Raw genomic sequence first — 27,875 nt, 5'->3', positions numbered from 1 at the left:
GTAAACACATGAATCCCTGAGACAGAGGAAGAGACATCAGGTTCAAGAAAACAGTGAAGCAACTCCACACTCTTGAATTGTATAATGTGACTATCATAGAATACTTGTGATTCAGTATTCCTTAACCTGGAACTCTCCATAATGGTGAGTCATTTTACAGCATGGGAATTTTCCAATAAACTCTAACACCCCAAATCCTTTAAAGAGGAATTTGGGAATATGTGTAGCAATGCATGCACAACAAATCATTCAACATCTAATACAAATTTATTACATACCATCAGAATAATAAGTGTTAGAGTTATTTCTACAAAAACTCACAAGACAGAAAATTATGATGAACTTCCAGCTCTAACTTCAGCTAAGGTAAATAAAATGGAAAATAGACCTCAGAACTTAAATATACAAACATACACAGACATTAACATACTTCTAGATTGCAAAGATTTACCTTTTAAAAGAGATGTTACCAAAATGGTCAGATTTTCCCCAAATTTTAGCTAACACTGTATAAATATTAGTTTTAATTCCTCTGCTTTGAATATAAATTTTAGAAGATTCAAAACAAATAAACCAAAATTGGATCATAGTTGTGGAATGCATAAATCATTCTTCTCTCAGGAAAAAAAGGAACTAACAAAACAACAAAACCAAAGGCTGATTTTCCCTGTATTTCCCTAGCTGTATCAAAGAAGAAATGGTCAACTTTTCATTGAAGATATTTCTTTTCTTCTTCAAAACTCCTCCTAATGAATGGCACTGTGATGCATTTCCCCATGAGCTGTGTCACTCGTGCTTTCACTGAAACTATTGGCCATGGGAAACTTGTCATTCAAACTGTAAATTGCCCTCTTGGCTCCTACTTTTGAAAATGATGGAGACTATCATCTGCTACCTAGTTCTTTCCTTTTAAAAGAAACATTTAATGGTTGGCTTTTACTGCACCTGAAATTATACCCTAAGGAATGGAAAACACAGAAATAGATTGAGGAACATACACATAAAGACACACAACTTTCCTTGTTCAAACACAATCATATTATGGCAACATTAAAGAAAATCTAAAATTAATTTGAATTAATCCCTTTCCAAGATTAAACTAAACCTTCTCCAAGGGAAATATTTCAATCCAAAAATATGTATTTTACTATTAATAACATCTATTTCACTTGAGAAATTTATCTTGACCAGAAATGTACCAACATTTAAAAAGATGTTAATAGCAATCCTAGGGACTGCTGCCTGAAAAATCTTAACATAAATATCAAGAACAGTGCAGAAAATACTTAGAGATAACTTTAAAAAGTGATAGTCATGTCGGTGAGGAAAGAAATAAAAAAGTATGGGCAAATAGACTTTTTTGTTGAACTAAGAAAACACTACTAACAAACTATACTTAACTGTACTTAGCAATACTTAATCTATAATGAGAGCAGTCCTAGCAACTGTAATGGAGTTAATCTTTGACGAATATCTTTAGTAATTAAAGGATTTCAAGCAATAAATAAAATCTACACGAAAGATAACTCCTTTCAGGTATAAGACAGCACGTAAGGCATACATTTAGGTCATCAGTAAATGTCCAATGAGAAGACTGAGATTAAAGTATATTGCATAGGTAAAGACTACAGTCACCATGATTCCTTATAAATTAATTCCTAACATAAAGAGAAGTGAAAACAAATCATATTTAGCAGCCAGAAGATGGGAGAGAGGTTCATCTCGCCTAACTTTAGAATATCTACATCCAAATTCAACACCAATAGGCAATGAGGACTTTTATAGATGGTGGAGGGGTAAGATAGTTTTACATGATTCATTTCAACCTAACAAAGACATCTAAGGTGAGAGGAACCAGCCTTAGAAAAGACTACCCTTTCCACAGCCTATAGAGTCTTTATAACTAGATCATTTGCAGACGCCTAGATAGTTCTCCTTGCAACTCAGTTGTTATAAAAATTTCACAGTGAGTGAAAAAACTGTGATCAGCTCCACTGATGACAGAAGCCTCAGAAATGTAAGTTAAGATAAGCCATAAGGTGACAAAGACAATTCAAAACTAACTTCTGAAAAGAAAAAAAAAAAAAAATGTATGGAGCTGTAAAATTGTACAGTACCCTTTCTACTTAAGTTTACAAAGAGTGGTTACAAAGTGCAAATCCTTACATGCAGTGAACAATTCTGAAGTACTTATAGCAACACGGGGGCCTAAAGACTGTGCATCTTCCATCATTCCAATGCACAGTAGTAGTATTAAAAAAAAAAGGAAAAAAGTTACTTCTGGTAAGTAATCTTGTAATTGGACAATGACTCAGTTAAAAAGAAGATAGAAATAACACAGTATATATCATAAAATGTGTGATGTTCTTGCCTGAAATGAACTTGGGCACTTCATTTCAGAAGACTTAACATAAACAGATACCAGTCAGAGAAAATCTATAAAATAAATAGAGATTTAAGAGTTTCATTCCAAGACTACGTCTATGCATTAGTTTAGAAAAGAGAAAAGATATTCCCCTAGAAGCAGAACTCCTAAATAAATATACATAAAAAAGATCAATAGACTATCCCTGAATTTGATGGTTTACATCCTTGAATTATGTATCACTGCCTGCAAGCCATACCTCCAATCTGCGCTGCAATCATTAAAATAATAATTTTTTTATTAAGTTTGAGATAATGGAATTAAAGCCTTACTTTCCTGCTCCTACAGATCTAACAATCTCCATACCCCAATGTTTTTATCAGCATTTAACAATTTTTTTTAACTTTTGTTTGATATCTTACTGGTGGCAATATTCAAGAAATAATTATCTACATCACTTTGCAATACCAGTATGGGATTTCAGAAGAGTCCTCACTGAAGAGATCAAGCAACTCTACCTCTCAGATTTGTTTTATCAGTCTGTCTGAAGATGGGCAAAGACAATATTGTAGCATTTATGCTCATTTAGCATTTGGAAGATTGTTTTTTTCTCACTCCCCACAGCCATATGGATTATAAACTCATTTATTTCTCTTTGTTATGAAAACAGAATCTGAAGCGGAAGTATGCAGCAAATTCAAAAGGAAGGATAATTATGCAACAAGTAAGCCACTGCATAATCTCATTATACCATAGATGGAGTTTGACAATGAGAGTGACAAAAATGTTTTCAATTAAAAGTCAACAAAATTTAAATGCATAAAATTAAATACATTTTAACATAATATTTAACTGTGGCAAGAAACAACTGAAGCCTAAAGCTTAGTAAAACTTTAAAATTAATCAGTTTTTTGTATGGGCAGAAGGATAGAAGTAACTTGACAGGATAAAGTCATAGACCATAAGTATCAATATTCTTCCTTCAGTCCACGCTGCTAGTCATTGGGAATCAAGGAATGATGCAAGTCTGGTCTTGAACTGTATCATTCAATTTTCCATGTGGATTTTGGACATCATCTGTCTGGTATTGCATGTCCTTCACTCTCAGTAAAATTCATGTGAATAGAAGATGATGAGCATAGGAAGGCCTATTAATTATTATTAGCTACAAAGCTAATAGGAGATAAATGTGTTGGAACATCAGAAACTAGACTCTGAATTAGATGACCAAAACCTAAATATTGATTAATGTTTATTCATTTTAAAATAAACAGATTTGTTTGATTATGACTTTGATTTGTGTTATTTCATTTTATTTTTACAATCAGATTAAATGTTCCACAAAAAATAAATCAAGTATTTTTTTTTTCCTAATTAAAAAAACAAGTTTACATACTTGGATCAATACTTTGGGAAAACAACTCTACCGTACATACCAAGACAAAAGAGATTTTGCAGGAGATTTCTGGTCCTCAGAATACCTCCTTGAGACTTAATGGACTAATGCTTATACTAGGGTTTTGATGTTTGATTGCTTTTTACAGCCTTTTATCTTGTCAAAAGCTAAATTATTTTGTATATTTAATTATCTAAACATTTTCAGTGTAGTTCTTTATATACCACTGCTTTGTTTATATTTGCAACAATGTATAACACAAGTATTTTATGTCTTCTACAGAAACTTAATTCTCTTTTTTGAAAGAACATACCCAAATGCTTTCTTCTTGACGATACTGTTTCCAGTTTCTTCCACTATCACTAAACATCAGAAGGTAGCTTGTTACCCAGTCGGAGCTCCCGTAACCACCTTGAGTAGCAACAGCAGTAATCTCAGTTCTTTCACCAAGATCAATCTGAAGCCATTGATATTCATTGGACACAATTGGAGACCAGCCACCAGCACCTTAAAAAGAATGAAAAAGATTGAAACATATTCCTTAAAGAAGAAAGTTAACACAAAACTTGTATATGCAGAAACGAATTAATTCATTTGAGCAACCTGATCTTGCAAAAGATGTCCTTGTCCACGGCAGGGATTTGAAACTAGATGATCTTTAAAGGTTCTTTTCAACACAAACCATTCTATAATTTTAATTCAAGATATAGTTGCACCAAAAACTGTCTTGATATTATTTAGCAACTATTATAAAAATTGATACAGAGTACTTGATATATGTAACCAATTATAACTATTAAAAGTTGTTGTGAATTTATTTGCTCCCTTTTTTCTCTTTGTAATGAATTTTACAGAATAATTCTTATCCAATTACTCTTTTAAGTCAAAAACTCAGAATTTCATTTACTTTTTTTATACACTTCAATTTCATTTTATATGGACTAGAAGATCTCCTGAATAATTCTACATCATTCTGTTCTGTGGGGCCTGGATATACAGATTTGTATATAAAGAAAAAAAGCACAGTTAGATGATACATTTACACATGCCTCTTAAAGTGACCAACCTATTTGTAGGCAAAATGGTAAGAGAGTATGAGGTATATGTGTGCCATTTCAATCAGAAGACAGACCAATTTACAAAAATTAAGTTTAATCTAAAATATTTAGCTGTATCTAAAACTTCTACAGTATTTTACTCAATCAGAAAGACATGTTGAAATGAAGCAAGACATAATATCAATTCAGTTCTCTCTTGTCTTGCTTAGTTTGCCTTTATTTACTCAGATCAGGTTACTACCTTGTCAGTAAAGTTGGATGGAAAAGCCCAAGGGTAGGTCGCAAACAATCTTATAAGAAAAATGTTGTGTTATGAAAATATTTTGCAAAATTTACAAGTATTCAGACACATTTAGCATCTGGTGGGTTTTAGTAGACAATGGGGTGACAACAAATGATGAAAGATACATTTTGTAAATCCATATTTTGATGTAATTCAGACAAACTCACACAACATTAGAGGCACCTTGAAAAGTTCTTAAAGCATACTGGCACAGAGCAACAAGAACAGATAGATCTAGTTCCCACAACAATCAATAAACATTGTAATATGTGGAAACAGACAACTGCAATCCAATCTTATGCTTGTATAGGCTTCAAGATGCATAACATTTCATAAATAAAACATCACATATAGTTTAATTTTGTCCAGGGTCATGACTCATGTTCTTAACATTAGCTCCTTTAGAAAATAAGGGAAAAAAACCCAAAAGAAGTGTTATTTAGGGATTTAAAACTGTCATTTTAAAATAAAATGGTGGGAAATCATATAGGTGTTCATTATACAGAGCAAGGTAAGTGGAAAGAACTGAGAGAAACACATAAAGCTCCATGTGTGTAACAACTCTTTTGTCCGCACATTTATGAAATAAAATGTAACAGATTTAAATCTATGGGTGGAGTTAAAGACTGTGCAGATTTTTTAAAATTTTTTTTAGTTCGTTATCAAAATCAGGATTTAGAACTTCATGTAAATACTTGGATATATTTTGCCTTAACTCCCACTGAGTTTCTCCTTTTATTCATTTTTTCGTAAGAGGAGACATAAGATCCAGGATAAATCTATAGCATTTTCTACACATGACTTTTCTGTGGTTTCATTATGAACCTGTTTATCATAGAAATTGTAGCTGAGTGGGGATTTGAATTTTCCGTTAATCATAATTAGTGATATAATTACTTAGCAAACTATTTCAAAAACAGCTACAGTTACTCTCAGCAGTGACTTAAAGGCAGCCATTCTATCCCACGCCCCTTTCCAATAAATTTAGAATATTTTTTCAAAAAATATGATAAGAAAACAATTCTGAAGGAATATTCACAACACATAACTCAAAAAACCCGTCAATGTTTACACATACAAGTTGACAAAATGGGCAAGAATTAACAGTATCTGAAAACAGAATCCATCAAAATTTGAACTGTCTCTAATAAATGTGAATTCTGACATAGAATATGTTCTTCCGTAAGTGAACACTTAACTGACTACGTCTAACAGAAGAAATACAGACACATCTCTGAAAATTAAGACAGAGAACAAGAAGTAAAGAAAAGAGCACTTGCCTAAGATAGGTATTCAGTGAAAACAAGTATAATGTAAAAGTGGTATTCTGCACTTAAAGGAGGCAAAATTACATAGAATTTGTCACACCAGTCTGTCTTCATTGAGAATGTGTGTGGGTTACTAACCACTCAGTGGTTAGTAATTTAAATTGAATTTCCTACTTGGTGTATTTTACTTCCCAAATCCACAGGTTAAGTTAAATGATATAAAAACAGATAGAAAAATCTGTTAACTATTATTGCCTAAACTAACCGAGGGATTACTTATTACATCAAGAACAGAAAATAACCCACCATACCCACTTCCTAATATAGCCAGGGGCAAGGTAATCATACTCACTTATGTTTTCTTAATTAAAAATATATCACTAGGTGAAAAAGCATCTATTTCTTTAAAATAAAAGGTTTGACTTTTGTTCCATGTTTATTTTCAATGTCCTGTCCTATAATAGTCCATTATTCTTTAAGAAGAATCTAATCTATCAATACTTCAGGCGCTGGCTAGAAAGTCTTCATACCTTGCAACACCATAAATCCATAAAGACATTTAAAGATAGTTCTAAAACACTTTGATATTTCAAAAAAAAGAAAAAAAGAAAAAAAATCAAGATTTCAGATGAACTTCATTTTGCACTGAGGGCAAATGATTTTTTTTTCTATGCTGTTTGGTTTTTTTCTTTCTCCACAAAAACAGAGGGATAACCAACCTTAATAAACAGCTCTCTATAAAATACTAAAAATATTTCTGTAGTCCTCAGTGAGACCATGTGAGTTACCTTTCCAGACTGGTCACTGGCCTCCCACACAGCAACTCTTGGTTTCTCATGTATTTTCCATGATCTTATTTTCACTGATCTTTCTAAAACAGTATCAGTGCTCCAAGGGCACTAAAAGGACTTAATAGCCCTCCCCAGTCTCTCATGGGGCCTCCTGCTGTGATCTGCTCATGTGCTCAGGATCCCATTTGAGCTCAACCAGCCCATCCTGCTCCCTGACATACACTTTCAACGTTTTCACTTAGTTTCTGAAAATACACCAAATGGTTTAGATGATATTACACCTTACATCACTAACATACTTCCAATAATGTGTTTGTTACTGTAAAACCAAGACTGCAAAACAGAGCTTACCTCAATTTTGCTCTCTGAGAAGGTGCCACCGAGATCTCCAAGTTTGCTCAAGAAGCACTCTCAGAGAAATGTGGCCCAGTCAGTGTCTCCACTGAAAACAGGCACGCACACAACAAACACATTTTCAGGTAAAATACAAGTTCTAAAAATTATTAACACAAAATAAAGATGACACTGAATTTAAAGCAATCTCTAAACTACTGGGAAAAATCTCTCACCCTCCTTTCAAGTAAATTCAGTTCTTCATGAAAGTCTTCTCTTTCCTATTGAGAAGTTTCTCCCTTGAAACGCCCACATAGCTGCTTCCATTTGCACTACACATCTAAACACAGCTGTCCCTGCCATGTTGCATCTCCTCCCATCTATGCTGGTAGCACTTACTCAGTGCCAACAGATATTACAGAGAATACAGCATGCAACCCAACAGGAAGAGTTTCTTCCTGCAAGGAAGGTAACAGGGCAGTATTTAGTGTATGGTTGCTGGGTCCCTTGGTTGGACAGGGCATCATGATACTTCTTCCAACCCACAAGATCTACAAACACTGATCAAATCTGTCACTTTATGAAAAAATCTGCTGCTCCCTCAATTCAAGCAGGGTCCTGAATATTTACCAGGAGAGCCACCCTTTGACACCTTTCCAATTTAGCTAAGTTAAAATTAAATCACTGATAAATCTCACATGTTCACAAAGGCTCCACTAATATTTCACATGCCTTACCTTAAAACAGATGAAATAAAACAAGATTTTTCTTAAAATTACATCTTCAGAAAGAGTAAGTGATACTATCTCCTCTGTGGTTTCAGTGGCTACACCTCAAGTGCTCTGTAGCAGCTTCCACAGCCTTATCTTTATGTCTATATTGTTTCATCTTTTAGTGGATGTGCAGAGCAGTGTGGCAGCATCAGGCAAGTAAGAAAACTTTGTGAATACCCAGCCTGGGAGGTTAAACAAGGGACTTCATACCCACAAGCTGGGCAGTCCACATCCATACCATATCTGTATCTGTGGCACACCCCACACAAGACCAGACAACTACTACCAGATCACTACTAAATCCTCAGTTCATGCACTAACAGTTCCAGGCACAGCATCATGCTGCAGTGCTGTGGTATCCAAAGACTTCTCAGAACACTGTGTCACTGTGGTAAGTTTCGTGACAATTTTGAACTTTTCAACTGAAAGGGAAGGTTGTATTGTAGTCAACAGGAGTAGTCAGGCAGACTGTGCTGAGAGCATAATTTTTAAAGCCCATCTGCAAAAAGCATTTTAACTTGGTGACTGCAGAGCTTTATTCAGAATGAAGTGACAGAACAATTTAGAAAGATGTAAACGAAAAAATGCCTGAAAAGCTGTCTCTGTTATGGCAGCACTACCTGCTGCCAGCTGAGGGAGGTACTTCTGCCTTTAGTATCACATTTTCCAGACGTTTTGCAAGGCATGCCACCAGATAGCCTATTCCGCCTCATACTGCTGCACTACATCCTGCAGAAAGAACAGGAAGAGGCACAGATACATGGGCTTCTAGTGACAGGGATAGTTGATTTGGGGGTTTACAATAAAGATGAAGTCCCAGAAGCCCTCCATCAGGTCTCTACTGACCAATGTCACATAAGACCCATATAGAACAGTCACAGAGCAGATGCAGCATGATGTCTCCAAAGGCCTGTATGATGCCACAGCCTGGCCTGGAGCACCATTCAGCAGCTGCAACATGTTTCTTGGAATACTACTGCTGAACCACTCTGGTTCACACGATGCTTTCATCTGTCAAAGGTGTTTCAGAAGCTCTCCTGTCTGACTGTCCAGCAGCCAGCTGTCCTTCCAGCATCTGACTGCTACCTGCAGCATCACGGAGATTAAATATTTTCTCAGTCCTGCAGGAAACACTAGTAGAGCATGTTAGCTCCTCACCCAGCACTTTATAGTCTTTTTTACACTGTGTTCTATCCTTGCAGCAAGATTAATGTGCAAGATTAATTGTAGTGGTTGGCAGAATATTTTTTGTTGTAGCATACATCTGGGTCTGGTGATGCACAGAAGTCAGGGGCATAACAGATGTCAAAAGATCTTGCTGAAAAACAGAAAAGCTTGTCAGATGTTCATGCTGTGTGTTGTGGATGTTTCTGGGGAGATCTGGGGAGGTCTGCAAGAGTCTCTATAGGGATTCAGATACTGTGTACGTTAATTGAGACTGTGACAAAATGTGTGAGCACACAGGGTTAACTTAAGATTTACAGGAAGAACATTGTCATCCCTAAACTTTCTGAATGATCAACTCTGCAGTCTTCACCTTATTTCTCTAACTTTTCTTTTTACCAGTGTCATTTATGTAAAATATAGATTTCCTTTAATTAACTCTCACTGCATTTTCTAACGGCCACAGATGAAACATCTTTCCTTGTGAACTAACATCAAATCAGAAAAACAATTTTCACAAGGGAGACAACCTATATCTAGAGATACTTTTTTTTTAACTTTGTCTCAGGAGGTGTTTAATCCTCTTTATCTTCCACTGTCTCTTGCCAATATTGAGATTAGTTGCATGCACTATACCAAAAATCTACATTCAGGCTGCAAAAGCATGCAAGTTTCATGCTTGATTTCTGGTAGAAAAACCAAGCATTACACAGTTCCTTTTTATGAAGAACATGCTGACTTGAAGTTGCACACACTGATAAATAATCTTTTGATTCTACTGAATGTTAGTTCTTCATAGTTTAATTGGTTTTAATATAAATGTTTGAAAAAAATTCTCTTTAAAGTACATTAATTTACTCAACACATCTAGCAACCGCATACTTCTTCTGAAGTACTTACTTTTTTTCTTAACTTGCAAATCTGTTTTTCAACCCCATTTTAGTAGTAACTTGCCAGCTTGCCTTGATGGCTGACAAGTTCATGGAGTGTCTGTGGTTATTGGGAGGATGGTTTCATCCAGCCTAGCAGTGATTAAATCAAATTTTAAAGTTTTCATCAGCCACTTGTACATACTAATTGATAAATACACTCCTTCATTTTATGTAATATTCATAAATAAACTGAGTATTAAATGATGGGAAAATTTCCTAATCTCTTGATACTTTTAATACATTAAAATTGATTTATTTGTGCTGGATTTGAAAACTAAGCAATCATGCATCTTTCATGTATTATTGAACCAAGTTTTGCCTTGTGAACATTCATTATTCTTGATTTCTATTTCTACAGTGTTATAACATTCATTTCCAAGTCAGTTAAGTTACAATATATTGGGGTTTCCTCACACTCTCCCCCAAGTAATGCATAATGCTTTTCTGCAGAAGTTATACAGCTTACAGTTCAGTCAACAATTTCTTGGCAATTTCAGTTGCTACACTATAAACAAGATTATAGTTCTGTAATCTGTCCTTGATTTAGACACTACTTTTACAGGACAAGACTTCCTTTTCTTCAGATTGCCTACATTTCTAGAAGATTTTCATTCTTATGCACTTCACATATGGTTTAAATTCTATGAGATTGTTTTCCTTGCTTCCGGAGTTGAATATCCTCTGCCTTCCCCTGTGGCCACCAATATAAATATATCACAAAGCTGAACGGGTATTATTTCCTCATCCTGGCTCCTGTCTGCTACAATGTGTGTTTTAAGGGCATTCATTTTCTTAATTTCTTAGCTTCATGAGGGTGACAATACCATTATCATTAAGATACTGAAAATAAAAAAAATAGCAAAGTTAGGAAATAGCTACAAAAGAACAAAACAAGAAATGACTGAGGAAAAGGCCCAAAACCTCAAAATCCATGACAGAAATTACCTGACTATTCTTACAGTGGATTTGGAGGGTTATATCAGGTTTAAAACTTAACCTTGCTGGCAGACAATTTATCAAGTGATGCTTAAGCTTTCCAGATTGGCTCTCTGTAGCTATCAGGCAGCCAGGCTTCTTTTGCTTCATTTTAAAAACTCTGAACTGCAGATAATAGAAACTGGTATAAAGATTTCCCCTTTGTATGAACAGCACCCTCCTACTTGTTTATCCTGCTCTATAACTACTGCTGCCTATGTTGTCATGTAAACCACAACACAGTTCACACTCATATATGCATTCACACCAGCTTCTTCCATTTAGTCTATTTTTTTCATATTTAATTGTACAAGCAGCGCATATAAGTAAAAATCCAGATTTAAACTAACACACATTGTAAAGGATGCTTTCCTTTGATTAACCAAGATATGTATTTCCCATATGGATCATTTAACAGAAGCTGATTTTAATTTGAAGTCAATAAAGTTGCACCAGGGATAAATTTGGCTGCACTTATTACAAAGCAGATTTTCTACATGCAAGTAATTGACAACTGAGGCTTTCCAGGCTTAGAAAAGTTAAATAAAGTGTGTTACAGCATCCAAAAACCCCAAAATACCAAAATATGGCATCATTTCCTTTTTAAGCTGAAAAGCAAGGAATCTTCTTTCACAAATAGAGAACTACAAAACTGTAGCCTTACAATTAAGTAAACAACGCAAGGGGTTTGTTCTCTAAAAGTTTATTGACTAATGACAGTGATAGGGGTGGCAGAGAATATCTGATAAACAGTGTTGATGGATTGCTACCAGGTGAGAACTCTCTTGGTCCCTTAGAAAAGTCTCTTGAGTAACAGAACTGGGGAAGAAGATGAATGCCAGGATCAAACCTTTGTCTTCAAATTTTAGTTCTCCTGTGCTTGGATAAGGCAATGCAAGAAGTAGAGCTCATGCAATTAGAAACTCCCATTTGTAGACTAGCAAAGTGCAAGAAGAGTAATTATCAGGAAGAACCTGAATAGCCGAAGATGCCAAACAGTTTAAATCACAACTTGTCCAGTTTGTCAGAAAGGCTATGCAAAAGCTATCACATCAATGTTGTTCTGAGTCATACCTCAGTGATAAAAGACATGAATGTAGGCATCAAAATTTGAAACTATGGATCAACTGTGGCAAGTAAAACTGAGAAGAGGATGAGGGAGCGTGAACTATGAGTAAGAAATACTCATAGTATTTCTATGAAATAATCACCTTTGAACACAGACAGAAGGAGGCAGAGAGGGACTGCTAGATTTGAAGCCAGTTCTGCAGTCAGTGCTCCATATATAAAATTTCTGCATAGTATTTTTCAACCACATGTTTGATAGCTGCATCATCTTTTGCCTTTGATCTTAGAGGAATCCTATTGCTTCTGTGAGATTATTTTCAGGACTAAAAAGTCTTTCTCATACTCACATAGTACTACCATAAAAAACAGCCAATCCTCACACAATGCAGTAAAGCTCAGCTCTTCAGAAAGGGTCATTATTGTCTGAAGAAAGGCCCATGTCTAACTGGTCCCAGACAAAAACAACCCTGGTGTTCTCATGTCTGCACTCTGCTCTCCTTATTTTAAGCTGGTGATTTTAGCAGATACATTGTGTTCAGCTAAACTGTAAGAACAAAAAAAATTTCTTTATTTAGAGATTACTGAAACAGTAGCTTTTGTATAGTTGGGGAATCTCAGACTTCTAGTAAGCAATTACATTCTGCATGAAACAGACGTATTACTCATTTAGGGGAGACTAAAAACAGTTGTGACGTGCCACTTTAACAGTCTATAAATAGACTCCATGGCTGTTCTTCAGGACAGTGTCATGGTTCAGTAGCCCAGCACAACTGGATTCTGTAGGAAACCACTCATCATTTCCCATTGATTTTAGTAGTGTTTGAATAACATAAATTGAATCTAGGGAATCAAGTACTAGCTGAAGCTGTCCTAACTATTACGAAGAACTGATAAAACTAAGAAATACTATCAACTTTATGCATAGCTCCTTAGCTGTTTTCTGGTCTTGTCTTCATAAGCTACAAACTGACAGAGATAGGTTAACCTCAATATAAGCACTTAAGTTCTTAATAACAGAAACACAGAATGAAATCTTGTATAGATTTTAAGGAATCAAACCAAGATTTCCCCTTCAAAGAAGTCTTCTGAGCAGTATTCTCTTTTAGGAAAACAATACTTACCTCTGTATATTACAACAAAATCAGATTTTGTTAGGCTATATAAACTCTGAAGGTCTTGAATAGCACCCAGTCTTTCCTAACAGAGGAGATTGGATTGTTACGGGAGCTTTTGGCCAGGTTTCAGAAAATATTGTGAGAGAACAACTGAGAGATGTTTTTATGAAGGCCCAGTATTTGGGAAAACCCTACACACTAAAAAAAAAAAAAAAAAAAAAAAAAATAACAAAACCTTCTCATTAACAAGAATATTTCATGAGATGCACGCTTTGAAAAAAGACTGAAAAGTCCCATCTGATTCTGAAAGATAATAAGTTACCTTTGCTGTCAAGAAATGAATGAACAAGTCTTGCTTAAAAGTTGAAGAATAAGGGAAATTTATCTGAGTAATTTCCGGGAATAAGTATAGAAATAACAGCTCTTTGTTAGCTTATCCATGCATGGAAGCTCTATTTTCCCAGTAGTATTTCATAGGTGGCATGCAGAGCTTTCTCAATGGAAATCAAAACGACTAAAAATATTTCAGGGACTTCTGAGCTAGGCAGAACAGGAGAAGAGCTATATCAATGCTTCAGTCAGATAGATTCTCTTCTAAGGGAGGTGGGTGGAGCAGCTACTTCAGTGGCCTCAAAGGCAGAACAAGCTTAATTTCATAAGTAGGTCTACCTTATTTTAAGACATTCTGAACCTGAGTATCAATGAAGGAGACAGGTATGGTTTTAGAAGAAAAGATGCAATTGCATTTATTTTTTCAGTTGTCAGAATATTTAATATGTAAGGATCTTAAATTTCAAAATTATGGCAGGCATTATAAAATTAATATTAATTTGTGACAAGTAGCAGTTACTATGTCAAGAGAAGTTTCAGAGGCATTTTGGATCTGACAGAAAGGTGCTGGGAAATGGTATTAATGACAAAGTTTGCTCTAGCTTCATGAAGCCAGATAGAAGAATGTAGCTAACTTTATTTCACCCCCCTTCTGTGTTAACAGTAATGCGAGTGAGTGAGTGAGTGAGCGAGCGAGCGAGCGAGTGAGGGAATCCCATTTTTACATTGCATCTTCAGAAGGCTTTGAAGACATTTCTCTTCAATCATTAAGTAAATACATCCAGGGAGAAATTTTATAAAGATGACTGCCATAGTTTATCAAAAGGAGAACTTATTGGCAATGATTCAAAGCCTTATCAAAGCCAATATTTTTTCTTGAAGTTGTACCCCTTTTTGGCACATATTCTGACAATAATCCAAGGCTGAAACAAAGTCAGGACTTAATTTGGGAGACTGTTGCATTCTTAGGAAAATTCACTCTTGCAGTACTGCTGTTCTCTTTTCTTTCTCTAGTCTATGGGTATATCTGGGTTTAGGATGATGTATTAGTAAATCCTATTGTGTGTGAAGCTTAGATCATTACTTTTCATCCTTAATCTTCTCTTTTTTTTTTTTTTTTCATCAACAAAGTGAGGATTATTTACACCTCATCATTGTAAATTTTGTCTGAAGAGGTCATTGTATTCATAGGCAGATGTCCATAGGTAGAAAATTTCATGGAAAGAACAAAAATAAAGAGATCTTACTGCCACCATCTTTCGTTACACTGCTGAGTTTAAGCAGAATTCTCATTTAGAATTCTGTTCTGATGTAACTTCTAATTGTATATTCAACATTCTGTTAGCAAATATAAACCAAATGGAGTGGAAATGGAAAATATGTATTTATTTTATCAATATTTGTTACAACAAAACAAAAGAATAGCATAACTAACTCCAATACACTGTTCAGCACAGTTTGATAAAGTTATACAACTTCTTTCAGGTTAATAAATTTTTACATGCTCTTTATATAGCAGATGCTTTCAGTGAACCACCTAAATTTGTTTTCCTTGTTCAGTGATCCTACCTAACATGTTAGTCTGCTGTCTTGCAGTTTAAAGCTAGCACTGATAATTAGCCGCAGCTTTCATAGCCAAAAATGTTTTTACATTGACAAAGATGTTTTTACATATGAACTTCTGTAATTCATTGGCTTGTAAAAATTTTAATCTTTTTTCTTTCGAGTTGTTTTCCTTTCATTCCCTCAGATGTGAAACAACCAGATAAAATGAAACTATTAAACCACATTAAACCTGGTTCTTTTTCACTGACGGCTGTTCGCTTCAACCTAGTGTGCCACCCCATATTCTACTGACTACGGTCACAGAATTAAAAGGAAAGCAAGATTAAAACATTTTGATTTGACCAGTTGGCCTCAGTATATGTGACACCAGAAGACTGAATATTTTAAATATATGCCACTGTAACAGTGTTCTGATTATGTTTTCCAGGGTAATTGAATTAAATTGCCTAACTCAAGCTAGTCTTCAGTCATGTGAATTACACTGAAAAATACAAATATGTATACCCACATTCTGCTTCTCTGATCCAGACATTCTTTTATGATTTGTGTTCCTGTGTCCTCAAACATAAATCCACCAATAGCATTCTAATAGGAAATACTGACATTTATTAAGAGCAGTTTGACATGTCTATGGACTAAAAAAAATTTTTAACTGCTGCAAAAGAAGTAGAAGAATATTCCAGATACTCTTGTATTTTCCTTGAGGAATCGCACACTGCTTTGGAGAGTGTTAAACAGCAGTATCAGTGAACTACAAAACGAATGGCAATGAATTTAAAAATAGTATCAAACTAAGTCTTAAATCCTCCTGATATTTATCACTAAGTTCTAATGTAAAGCTAGATAGATCATCTCCAGTTGTACTCAGCAGGAGTGATATCTTTGTAAGCTCTGCTAGAGAATGAGCAGGGCAGTATCTCTGAGCAGATGAACATGTTTGTGTCTGCTGTTTTTATTACTACTTTAATCTCAATTCTCAATGATTCACTTTCTGATGGTGGTACTTTTGGAAATTCCATTTCAACCCTGCAAAGGCTGATTCACTGACTTTGGCACCTGTTTTAGCACATACAACATGGTGCATTTAGTACCGCAAAGCAAGAAGATAAAATATTGGCACTTGCAGCTTCCAGGCAAAAATATTCTAAGTGTATACATTTAAACAGAAAAGCTTTTCATTTTCATTATTGTAAGTATAAATTACTACAGCTAGGAGCAGGGGAACACTGGCCAACTCCATCTGGCTATTGGCCTGCATGAAGACCTGACATACACAAAAAGAACATGGTTTTATGAAAATGTTGAATATTCAACAATGGACTGACAGATACTCTATAAGTCAACTCAAATGTCTAGTCTGATTCCATTTTGGCTCTGTGTAAGGTACTCTCAAGTGTCACAATATGCATGTAAATGTGTAGTTCCATTTGTGTACATGCACACTTGTGAACTATTTGACCTGACAAACATATTAAAGGATGAGCTCAAACTGTTAAATGCAATATCCCCTATATAAGCAGTATCTCCCTAATTTGTTGTTCCAGTTATGAATCTCAGCATTCTGTTCACTTGTGCAATTATGTCATATGATACTTACTTAGAAAATGAGTACATTAATAATTAAAATATTTGTCAGCCTACTGACATTTCTCAGTAACTTCAAGGTTATATAGCAATTTGTTCACTTGTATATTTAGACTCACTATGCCTGATCCTCAGTTGGAAAGTCAGTATAACTTTCCTTAAGTCACTGTGTTTAGTTTTCAATCATCTTTTCCATATTGACCTTAACGTTAAAATGCTAACATAGCAATTCAGTAAGAAGCTTTCAGAAAGCCACGATTTAACCAATCCATTAGCTCCATTTGTCTTCCAATTTTTAATATTGCTATTCTTATAAAAAGAACTAAAAATAAACTACACTATTTCTCTTCAAACCCAAGAGAATTTCTGGTTTTGTGTATTTGTGTAATATCTGTGTTTTTCGGAATTCATGGATTCTGATGTCAATACTTTGCCACAGAATTTGGAAATAAGCCCTTATGAGTAAGAAGAACTTTGAACTAGATTAGAGAAGGACAAACAGCATTCACTCCTGACTCAGTTTTGTTGGCATAAAGACTGAGAGTATAACTATGATGGCTAGAAAAACAGCATAGGGAAAATGCAATTGAGCTAGACTAATGGAATTTCATGATCAGAAAATATAATCACATCTGGCTTGACTGTGAGAAATAGAAGATAACATCTTTGTTGGTTAAATGAGTTAAAAAGTCATAGGTAGTACAGCTATAAATATTACCAGATTAAGAGTTTTATTATTGTTTCACGCAACTTTGGAGGACAAAATTTATTAACTGAATTACCTAACAATGAAGAAAAAGTGTGGTTCAATTCACTTAAATTTTGTCCTTGGAACAAAGCTTAATTTTTCAGCAATCTGGATTTTTGGTTTTTCAGAGTATTACAATTACATTAGTCCTCATTTATGATTTTCAAAAATATCATTATAATGTTTATGAAACTAAATCAGCCAACCTCAACAGCCAAATGAGAAATTCAGGGATTTTGTATTTGCATCAGTTTTATGACAACTGGTGTATAACAAATGCACAGTTAAGCTGTATTATTTATAAAGCTATGTTTAACTTAAAAGCTTTTCTCACACTGAAAATTGTGCATTTATGCATATTCAGATCCCATCTTTTCAGAGCATCACAGCTTCTTACTTTTAATGACAGCCATTATGGGGAGCAGAACTACTGAAATCAGGCTATATAATATACGTAAACATAAATAAATCATGGTAGTTGTTGTGTAGAAAAGTTTCCACAGATTTCAGAAAAGTAATATTCTTGTTAAAAACCTTGATGAACTGAACAGTGCAGCTTCTGCACTACTGTGATTCCAACTTTATTTTTTCTTCAGAAATGTTATATTATTTAAAATATTGCAGAGAATTTTTTAAAGGAACACAATCAAAATTACACCAATTCAGTACAACCTAATAATGCTTACACAGTCTCTTCTTCCTTGTAAGAATTAATTTTGTAAACTGACACTTCTTTAGCATGAGTTTGATGAATTAGAAGTTAACCTGATATCAGCAATTATCCATTAAATAACTGTATTTTTAGGAATAAACCCACTTTATTTGTAAATTATTTTCAATCTCTTATACCACATGGGTAAATAAAATGCTAATTACTAAAATAAAAACTTAGGTCTTCTTAGGACAAAATAAAAGGCAAAAAATAGATATAACCATTAATGCAATGTAAGCAGACAATATTTGTGCTTTGTTTGCATCTATGTTTATGCAATTACTAATTTCCAACTGCAAACTAATGTCTGACAGCATTGCTGCTGTGGTTCCTCTGGCTATGTGCAAACATTCATATATCCGCTTAACTAACTCTGTATCCTGAAACATTATCCTAGATGATAGGTTATCCAGGATTCACTAGATGGATATTGAATAAGAAATAGAGCTGCTCTTTCTGTTCTTATTTCTAAGAGTTTTCATGGCTGTCTTGTTATCTCAAATGTATTATGGAACAGTAGGCTGCTTTGAATTGAAATTTTGGCTCTTTATATTTTAAAGATTTCTTGAAGTAGATTATGATGATAAACATCATATGTATATGTATAAATATAATATATACACATGTCATATATAGACACACTATATATATAAAAAAAGAGAAACTGACAGTACCTATCAGAAAAGCATATATAAATACATATATACCCACACACATTCCTTGTAGTCCCTTAAATTTTAACAGCATATTACTTATTTGATTTATGAATGACAGGTGGTTAAGAAATATACATTATTAACTGGATTGCAAATGAATTTATGGACTCGAGAACTCATTTACACTTACTCCTAGGTAGTCTGAAGAGCTTTAGTCAAGGATTGAGGTCAAATTTGTTAAAAACTGTCCAAAGACTAAAAACTCAATCTCTGCCTCTAAAAGAGGTGGATTTAGAGCTTGAAACTTCTGAGATGTGATGTAGCTAACACATTTGCCCATATGATAGCATTACATTTTGTGGTTTTGGAGATTTACGTCCTTATGTGGAAATTCTGTACGGTAAAAATTTCTTCACAGTGAAAACTAATATTTAGATAATATTGATTTTTGTTATTGAATAAGTAGATAATAGTGAAACTGCTAATTAATAGTTAAAGAAAAATAGTTTATTAATTGATATTAGCATCTTTTTTTAGTTGCCAGTTTTAAAAAGAATCATCCTTTACTGTGTGACCAGTATTTTCTTTTACTGGGCTGTAACAAAATCACAAGCTAAACAACCAGAAGATCTTTTCCAATTGCTGTGATTTAAACTTTTGCCAGAACATTAGTTTTATAGCTGTGCAATAATAATGATGTTGCCTGAGTGTGGAAACTGTCAAATAATGGAGTTTGTTAGAGATTATATTCTGCCTACCAAGGCTAATCCATAGCTTCATATGCTAAGAAAAGATCAAAATAGAAGATGAAGCTTCACCAAAAGATATGACAAATTTGAACAATTATGGAAAGGAATGAATATATAGCACATAAAATTTGGATAGGAAAGTCAACATGTTCTTAACTGTTGATAATCAAATTTAACTGGGGTTCTCAGCAAAAAGATCATCTCCAATAGAAAGAAACCTGTTCTCCTAGTCAGACCAGAATACTATAGCAATGCAGCACATATTATGTTAAAAAAGTGTGTTAAGAAAGTCAAATTTTCCACAAAGGTGTTTGTTGGAAAGCAGTTTATTAAGCTCTTGCAGTTTCATCATCAGAGACATTCTGTTCCACACCTTCAATGTATGCAGTCACAAAATAACAAACCCAGGCTGCCTGATTTCTTCCAGCTGTTAAATTTTATGCATTTTCCATATTTAAGCATCATGGAGGGGCTTCCCTTCTAGAGGGTAATTAAGACTTTTGGAGAGGTATTAACGTGAAACTACTTCAGAAATAAAATAACCAAGAGTGTTCTATTCTTCAACAGTAGTACAAAGAACATCCATGGTATTACAGTTTTATCAGGGCATGAAGGGGAGCAAGTGAAACTGAATGCTTTTGTGAATTAAACTAATATAGAATGAGGTTGTCATTCTAAAATGGCTAAACCCAATATATAAATATATGATTCTATTACTAAAAAATTAATATCTTCACTTAGGTGGCAAGGTATTGGTATCTTCAGAGGTCCAAGTACAGTCTCTAGAAAAACACAAGTATTATGTTTGGGTTTGTTTTTTTTTTTTCTCTTTCAGTATCTGACAGTTTATGAGTCACCATAGAAATTAAAGATCTGGTGGCTAAAATTCCACTTTCAACTCCTATTCCTTGAGTAATTTAGCACTAATAAGTACATTTTGTTTTACCAAATAGGATGATATACAAATGGGCTTGGAGTGGGCCATCAATCAATCACAAACCTGCCCTCAGCTGATCGTATTAATGGAGCCTTTTACAGCCAGATGTCAGCTTTGAACATTGATTGCCCAACCATAGCCTGCCAAGAGCTGATCATGTTCTTCCTTTGTTATTAAGTTACATGCAATGGAAAAGATATAGATCTGGATTTCAAATCCATTGATCTGTAAAAAATGCAGGAAGAAGGTAGTATGATTTATTATTAAGGTTATCCATTACTTCCAATTATAATTCCCTGTTTCCAAGTATTTCAAACCCTGTCAGACTTACAACTAGACTGAAATCTTCACTTGTTTCAGGCTTATTTTTCTCTCTTTTTCTATTTCCCTTTTTTATCTGACAAAGACCCTTGGTAATTCTAATATTTAGATCAGGATCTTGCTAGTTATTAGATGATGAATATGTGTCTAGAATATGCTTTTTTTTTATTTCTCTTATCAACCACATCTGGCTGACATATAAACTTCTGCAAACAAATAATTAAGATTTATTCTAAGGTAACTCTGAAAGGTCTGCTCGCACTGCTCCACTGAAGTACTAGTGCTGGTGAGATTTATGGGCTAACACTAGGTACCAGAACTAAAATGAGGGAATTTATTTTGCAGCTCATTTCTATCTGCTTTGTTTAGATGATGGGAAGGCAGAAGATTCAGTATGGAAAGAGAAGGTTTGATCAATGATGAGAAGTATAGACTGGGACAAAGAACTCCACTGTAAATTGAGCTGGACTTCAGGTAAAGAGGTTTAATACAACTGCATCAGACTCATCATAAATACTACATAAATAACATGTGAAGAATATAGGAAAAATGTCTTTAAGTGAGCTGAAAATAGGGGATGGTAATGAATGACCCTCAGAGACAATAAATTATGATCTTAGAAAGAAGATGTTTTCTGATTGTTGGGTCATATTTTTTTCATAAATATTGCTGCTGTGGGGCTAAAAAGATCAAGCATGTTACAGAAATGGAGGACAAACAGGTATTGCCAGTAGGCAACTTTCATGACATGGATGAAGATATTAAGATATTATCTGTTTTTGATTCAATGAGAAGTCAAAGGCTCATCAATACCAAAACCTGAATTAGGTGCAGGTAACAATTATTTTAGGGATTCTGGGGTGAGGACTTTATTCTGATAACTATTTTCATAGTAGGATATACTGTACTTGCAGTGTCAGTTCTTACATGTGACAGTCAACCAGGCACAGTGACTTAAAGTCTGGTTTGAGTATCTGATAGTACAACTGTGAAATTGAGTCCAGTTTGGAACCTGGATTAAAGGCCAGAAGGACATTTGCAACCATGTAAGCCAAAACTGTTTTAGCAAGTAGGAAGCTGCAACAATAACTGCGCCTTTGTCTCTTCTGATGTTAGAAATTGGGTAAAGGTTAGAGAAATGAGTGGAAAAGGCACATACTACAGATGGCATATAGCCAGAGACCGCACCGGAAATCTTGTCTTCTGTAAAGCAAAATTTTGGCATTTAGAAAATTCTTGTCTGTCACTATGTATGCCCTTCCAGGAGGAGGCCCCAGCTGCTTCAGATGCTGGCACTAGGTCAAACAGTCCATCAGTGTTCATACTGACATTCCTCGTGTTATAATTTTATGTGCTAGACATCACAGTTCAGGCCTAACTTTGCCAAATTCTTTCTGGTTTCTTTTCAATTCAGTCCCAGAAAATTATGAATACCAGAAAGAGAATAGCTTAACAGTGCCTCACAGTCTCAGTCTAGCTGAAAATACTGTCTTTGAGAGTACAGTGAAACACATGGTTCAGTCAAGTAGATGAATCCAGAAATAAATTTCTAGGAGTCATGGGAAAGATGGACACAGACAACTCTTATGGATTGGTGAGAGGAAAAATATCTTGCATGCTCTTAAGAAATGAGAACAGAGCCACAGTGGGTTTTGTGCTCTCATCTGAGCATGAAGAATCCTATGCATGGGTATGGTCCCTTAAGCATCTCTTCTCATTAACAGTCTGATTATACTACTCTGTGTTCCCACATACACACACTAGAAAACTTAAAGGCACCAATTACGATCACATAATTCATTTTATGTGACAAATACTCATATAGCAGCAAAAATAGAGATTCTTTGTTGCAGGTCCAAATAGAGGGTGATGTGGGGATTTTGTTCTTGTTTTCATTTTTATATCAGAAAATAATAAGATTAAAGTATTTTTTTTTATACTCAAATCTCTAGCACTTCCATCTCATAAAAAAATTAAATTATGAAAGCTTTTCCGTATTTCTGCAGGCTAGATAAATAATCAAGCCTTCTCAGTTCTCCAAAAGGCAAAACAATCCCTTGAGGAAACACAGCCAACAATGTAATGAGTTGTGAAATCTATGATTTTAATGGGTCGTTTCATTTTTGCCTGAGCTGCTCTTTCATGACTATTCTAAGCTTACCAATTTCAAGGTTGACTTTTTACTAAATGTAGACAGATGGCCTTCTGCAGTGAATAAGCAGTTAGTCCTGTGAGTATATACAGAAACTACTTATTAGAGACTGTGATTTCCCTACAAAATGTATTTTAAAACTATTACTGCTATGACTATTAGAGGGGGCAAAAAATATTTCTTTGAAAAATAGTCTGGGCTAGTCAAACAAATAATTTTCAATTTATGAAAAATACCTTATACCTAAATACAGCTAGAGGGTACGTGCAGAAAGCAGAATATCACAGAAAACAAAGCTATTGAATTATTACTTTAAAATACAAGAAGTTCGATTCATTATTAAAAATCAATAGCAAAACCAAAATCTGTTCTGGTTCATTATATTTTAGATTATGTATGAGGTACACATAGTTAATGTTCAAAGTACTTTTACTCATCTTTCTATTGAATATTTGCATCTTAGCAAAATGGAAATATACCTGGTTATGGATGTGTTAGACCTTGTAAACCTAAGTCTACTTACACTTTAGTAATTTGAACTAGTTTACCTATAATAGCTGTTCTTCGAAAAGCTGTAAAGCCACTGATTTTTAAGGAAATGAAAGATGGTTTTCCAGTATCAGTTTCATTCAGGAGTAACTAGTTTCTAAGGAGGAAGAGGTGTGTCTTTTGCCAACTAGTGGTCACTTTTAGAATGCAATACTCTTTTTAACAATGTAACGTATCCCACATTTATTAGCAAGAAATCAAAATAATATTCTGCATTTAACAACATAACAAATATGTAAGAAGATACTGAAGACCTAGACACATAAAACAGTATTTTAACAAAGGACTAAAACGAACACTGCATACATTGCCCAGAATTATTATGATTAATGAAGCTAAAATGTCTGTTTAAACTCTCATGGCTCATTAATCAAAATATGTTTATAAGATGTCTTGAAGCTTTTGGATATAAAACATTGTAAAGATACATTGCAAGATATGCAAACAGTCCACTGAATATCTTATGAAAAATCTTTCATGGAAAAAGAGCTGGAACGAAATGAGAAAAAACCACAATTATTTCCAATAAATAGTGATATATTTTCCAGTTATTTCTCATCCTTAATCAGTGCTGATTTTGGTATGATTTAAGCTACTTTTACAATTTTTAAGCACCTGAATTTAGAATGAATCTGTACTTGACTACAGTTCACTTTTTGTCCCTTTTTTGGTTTGTGCTTAACTAAAAACTCAATGATTTTATAAATTATCTTAAACACCTAACATCCTATTTCAGAAGTACAGACATACAAAAACGTCAAACAAAGGGTTGTGCTTGCCAGATGTAAATCTGTTTATCCCTCTGAACAACAGCAAAAGTGGAGATCCCACTTCATCCCTTCATTGTATATTTAGAAATCAGGTACATTTTGGCATGAGGCAGCTTAATCCCATTTACAATGTTAGAAGTTGAAATATCAAGAGCTGCCTGAATACTGATTTATCAGTGAGCTCCTGCCAGTCTGTTTTTGACAATTTACACTTTAGAATCAATAGACTCTTTAGATTTCCCATCAGAAAGACATCCATCTTTCTATAGTTCAAGGATTTAATATCAAAGGCAGACTCTGGCTGATTTATAAATATAAATAATGAGCACAACTTTTATTTATCACTCACAAAACAACACAAACGATAACACTGAAAAGATTTGGATGAAGTCTATGTCATATACTTGTTCATATATTTTTATTAAATTATTACACTTTAACATTCCTTTTAAAAATCCAGAATTTTCCATGGCATTTCACAGTATTACTGAAATTAAACAACTATCATCAGAAAAGATGCTTAAACTTCTATTCACATCAAAGGGTTCTGGATTGTGCCTCTGTTAAAATTCCCACTCTTGTACCTCTCTATTTGCAGTTGGCAACCCACAGTTGTGGGTATTTTTAAATCAATGCCTGATCAATGACACTAATTATCTACTTAAAATTCCATCTGCGCTTCAAAATTGTGTTAGCTATACTTGTAGCACACTGCTCACACTTGAAGGGTGTTCAGTACTGCATATATTTTGTTACATTTGAGAAACTTTAAGAGACCATTTCAATTTATCAACAAAAAATAAATGTTGGTTAAGTGGATAAAGATATTTCTTTTATTATAATACCGAGCACTCTTAGCCGCTATTAAGTAAAACATTTTTTTTCAGTCTTCAGAGTCCTTTTTCGAAGACTAAACCATGCAGTAAAAGCACTTGTCTGGGAAGGATGCAAATGGCCTTAACTACATATTTCTCATCTTTCCTGGAGATTTAGATGATTTTTCACAAAATTCTTGGGTAATGGCCTCAAAATTCTGTTTTGGATTTCAAATCTTAAAGTCTTCAAGATTCCTATTGAATTTTGAGGTTATGTTATTCTGAGAATGACTAATTAGGTTTGAATGCAATGGATAAACTCTCCTGACATGGATCTGTTAACGTAGGTAAGAATTTAGATTCTGATTTTGGATTTTTATGTGCACCTGCTTCCTCAAACAGGATTATTTAGGGTTACATTTCTCTACGCTTATCTTCTGTCCCAAAACAATTTATTTCAAATTATCCTTTTTGGCAATGGTTTTGTGAAATTTGTTTATAATGATGTAGAATTACTATGAATTCCAAAAAGTTGGGTTTTTTTCCTGTTCCTTTGCAGGTCAGACTATTTAGCAATCATCTCTTTATTTTGACGTGCAAATGGTACATGGGATAATCTATGAGTGAAACATTCTGCAAACCACTCATGCTTCAGACACACAGCAACCTTAGTGTGTAGTGATGCACAGGTATCTCTGATATCAGCACCACTTCTATTCAAGCTGATTCTCAACTGATGGATTAGAGACTACATCAGCCAGAAGGTATGATAAATTTACTAAAAACACTCAGTTTCTGACCTCAGAGTATTTGCAGTGTTGACTTTTGCAGTGGCTATCACTTCATTCCTGCAATGCTCATGTTTGTTAGACACTAAAAGAAACCCAAACCACGCCTTACAAAAACTGCTGAACTGAGACCTGTGCATAAATGTAAATAGCACATGGTTTATCTGCTTTCTGGACACAGTCATGATAAGCTTAATGCACAACTGTATTTCACCTGTCAAAAGCAGTATGAAAAACAGACTAATATGTACAATAAATGACTGCTCAAACTGAGGAACTTTTTTTTATTGTTAGGAAAGGGAGGTCTTTCTACCCCTCTCCCCCCCCAAAAGAACAAAGAAAAAAACCCACCAAAAAAAAACGCACCCCAAAACAACAAAAAACTGTATTGAGAATTATTCTTAAAAGGAATAAAAAAGCAGTAGTGCCAGTAGCATAGACAAATTCATATATTATAAAGGTAATTTTTTTTACCCTGAGCTACTGAAGACTGAACAGCTTAATTTACTGATAAAATTTAACTTTCATTTAACATGGATCATAAGCCATAATTTACAAGATAGGAAGCAAAGGCCAAGTTTATATTTGGTACTAACTGGTACCAAGTACCAATGTGACACTAGGAAGAGATCACGACAACATTAGGCCTATTAAATAAATTATTTAAATTCTAGACTATGCATGACACTGCAATGTAGGTCCCTAATATTTAAAATTTAAGGACTGTAAAAACTACAAAATCCTATAAAGCAGCTAACGTGCCATGATATTTATGGAAATTTTAGATTCTTTTTTATCCTCTGTTTAAAAGGTGAGAAAAAATAAAGAGAACATACAGGTGAAGGCTTTGTGGATTATACACATGCTTATAAATTATTTAACTGTAGAAAATAACTAATGGAAATACTTCTGAACCTGCAAATGACATGAATATTAATTTAAAAATGTATTACAATCTACTGACTCCTAAATGACATTCATATATTAAAATGCATGATAATGAACATTGCATTACTAAACTTATAACAGAATTCTTATTTTTGTTAAATAATAACAGGGAAAAATGAAGTAGCAGGCAGACAAGTCTCTAAAAAGGCTAGTTCTATAAAAGAGTTAAAGAAAAATACTAATAAAAAGTTCTACTGATTTCATCCAAATCAATTCTACTTAAGTCTACCTCACTATCTGCCATCATGCTAATTTAACTGGCTTAAAAAAACCCTTAAACTATATTATCACTTCTGTCTGTACATCAATAATCCTGCTGATGGAACTACTTGACCTCTTTCTGATAATTTCAGTAATTGGGAGGAGTTATGGGAACAACCCCGCTGTGCATGAAGAAAATCATAAAGTCAGGTCCACACAGTTATCTTTGCAAGCTTAGCTGGTCAAAGCTGAACCATAGCATAGCAGTTTTGTGTGATATTTATACGAGAAGCAATGAATGGAATTAATTACAACATAGTCAAGTGCTCGTCTATGCTGCTCTGTACAGCTGAAAAATTTTTATACCCCCTTTCCATTCACTACATCCAAATAATTTATTACAACCTGTCTGGTTATCAGTCAAGCTCCTGGACAACAGCAAAACTGATTGAGGAACCATGTATAGATTTCATTTTTCACTGGAAATCTGAAGGAAATATAGTAGCAAATATAACATAATGGTTTTAT

At 34.2% G+C, this 27,875-nt stretch overlaps 1 protein-coding gene across 1 annotated transcript in view; it reads right to left on the bottom strand.

Moving 5' to 3' along the window:
* The window catches only part of CNTNAP4 (contactin associated protein family member 4), a 244,074-nt gene that overhangs the window by 161,918 nt on the left and 54,281 nt on the right, over window positions 1-27,875 (bottom strand). Inside the window, exon 3 of the mRNA XM_074812982.1 lies at window positions 4,075-4,268. Within this exon, the coding sequence (XP_074669083.1) occupies window positions 4,075-4,268 (194 nt within the window). The remainder of the gene's footprint in view (window positions 1-4,074; window positions 4,269-27,875) is intronic.

This window comes from Strix aluco, chromosome Z (assembly GCF_031877795.1).
Source record: "Strix aluco isolate bStrAlu1 chromosome Z, bStrAlu1.hap1, whole genome shotgun sequence".
Lineage (NCBI taxonomy): Eukaryota > Metazoa > Chordata > Aves > Strigiformes > Strigidae > Strix > Strix aluco.
Note: the sequence above shows the minus strand (reverse complement) of the source record. Positions and strands in the feature narration are given on the sequence as shown.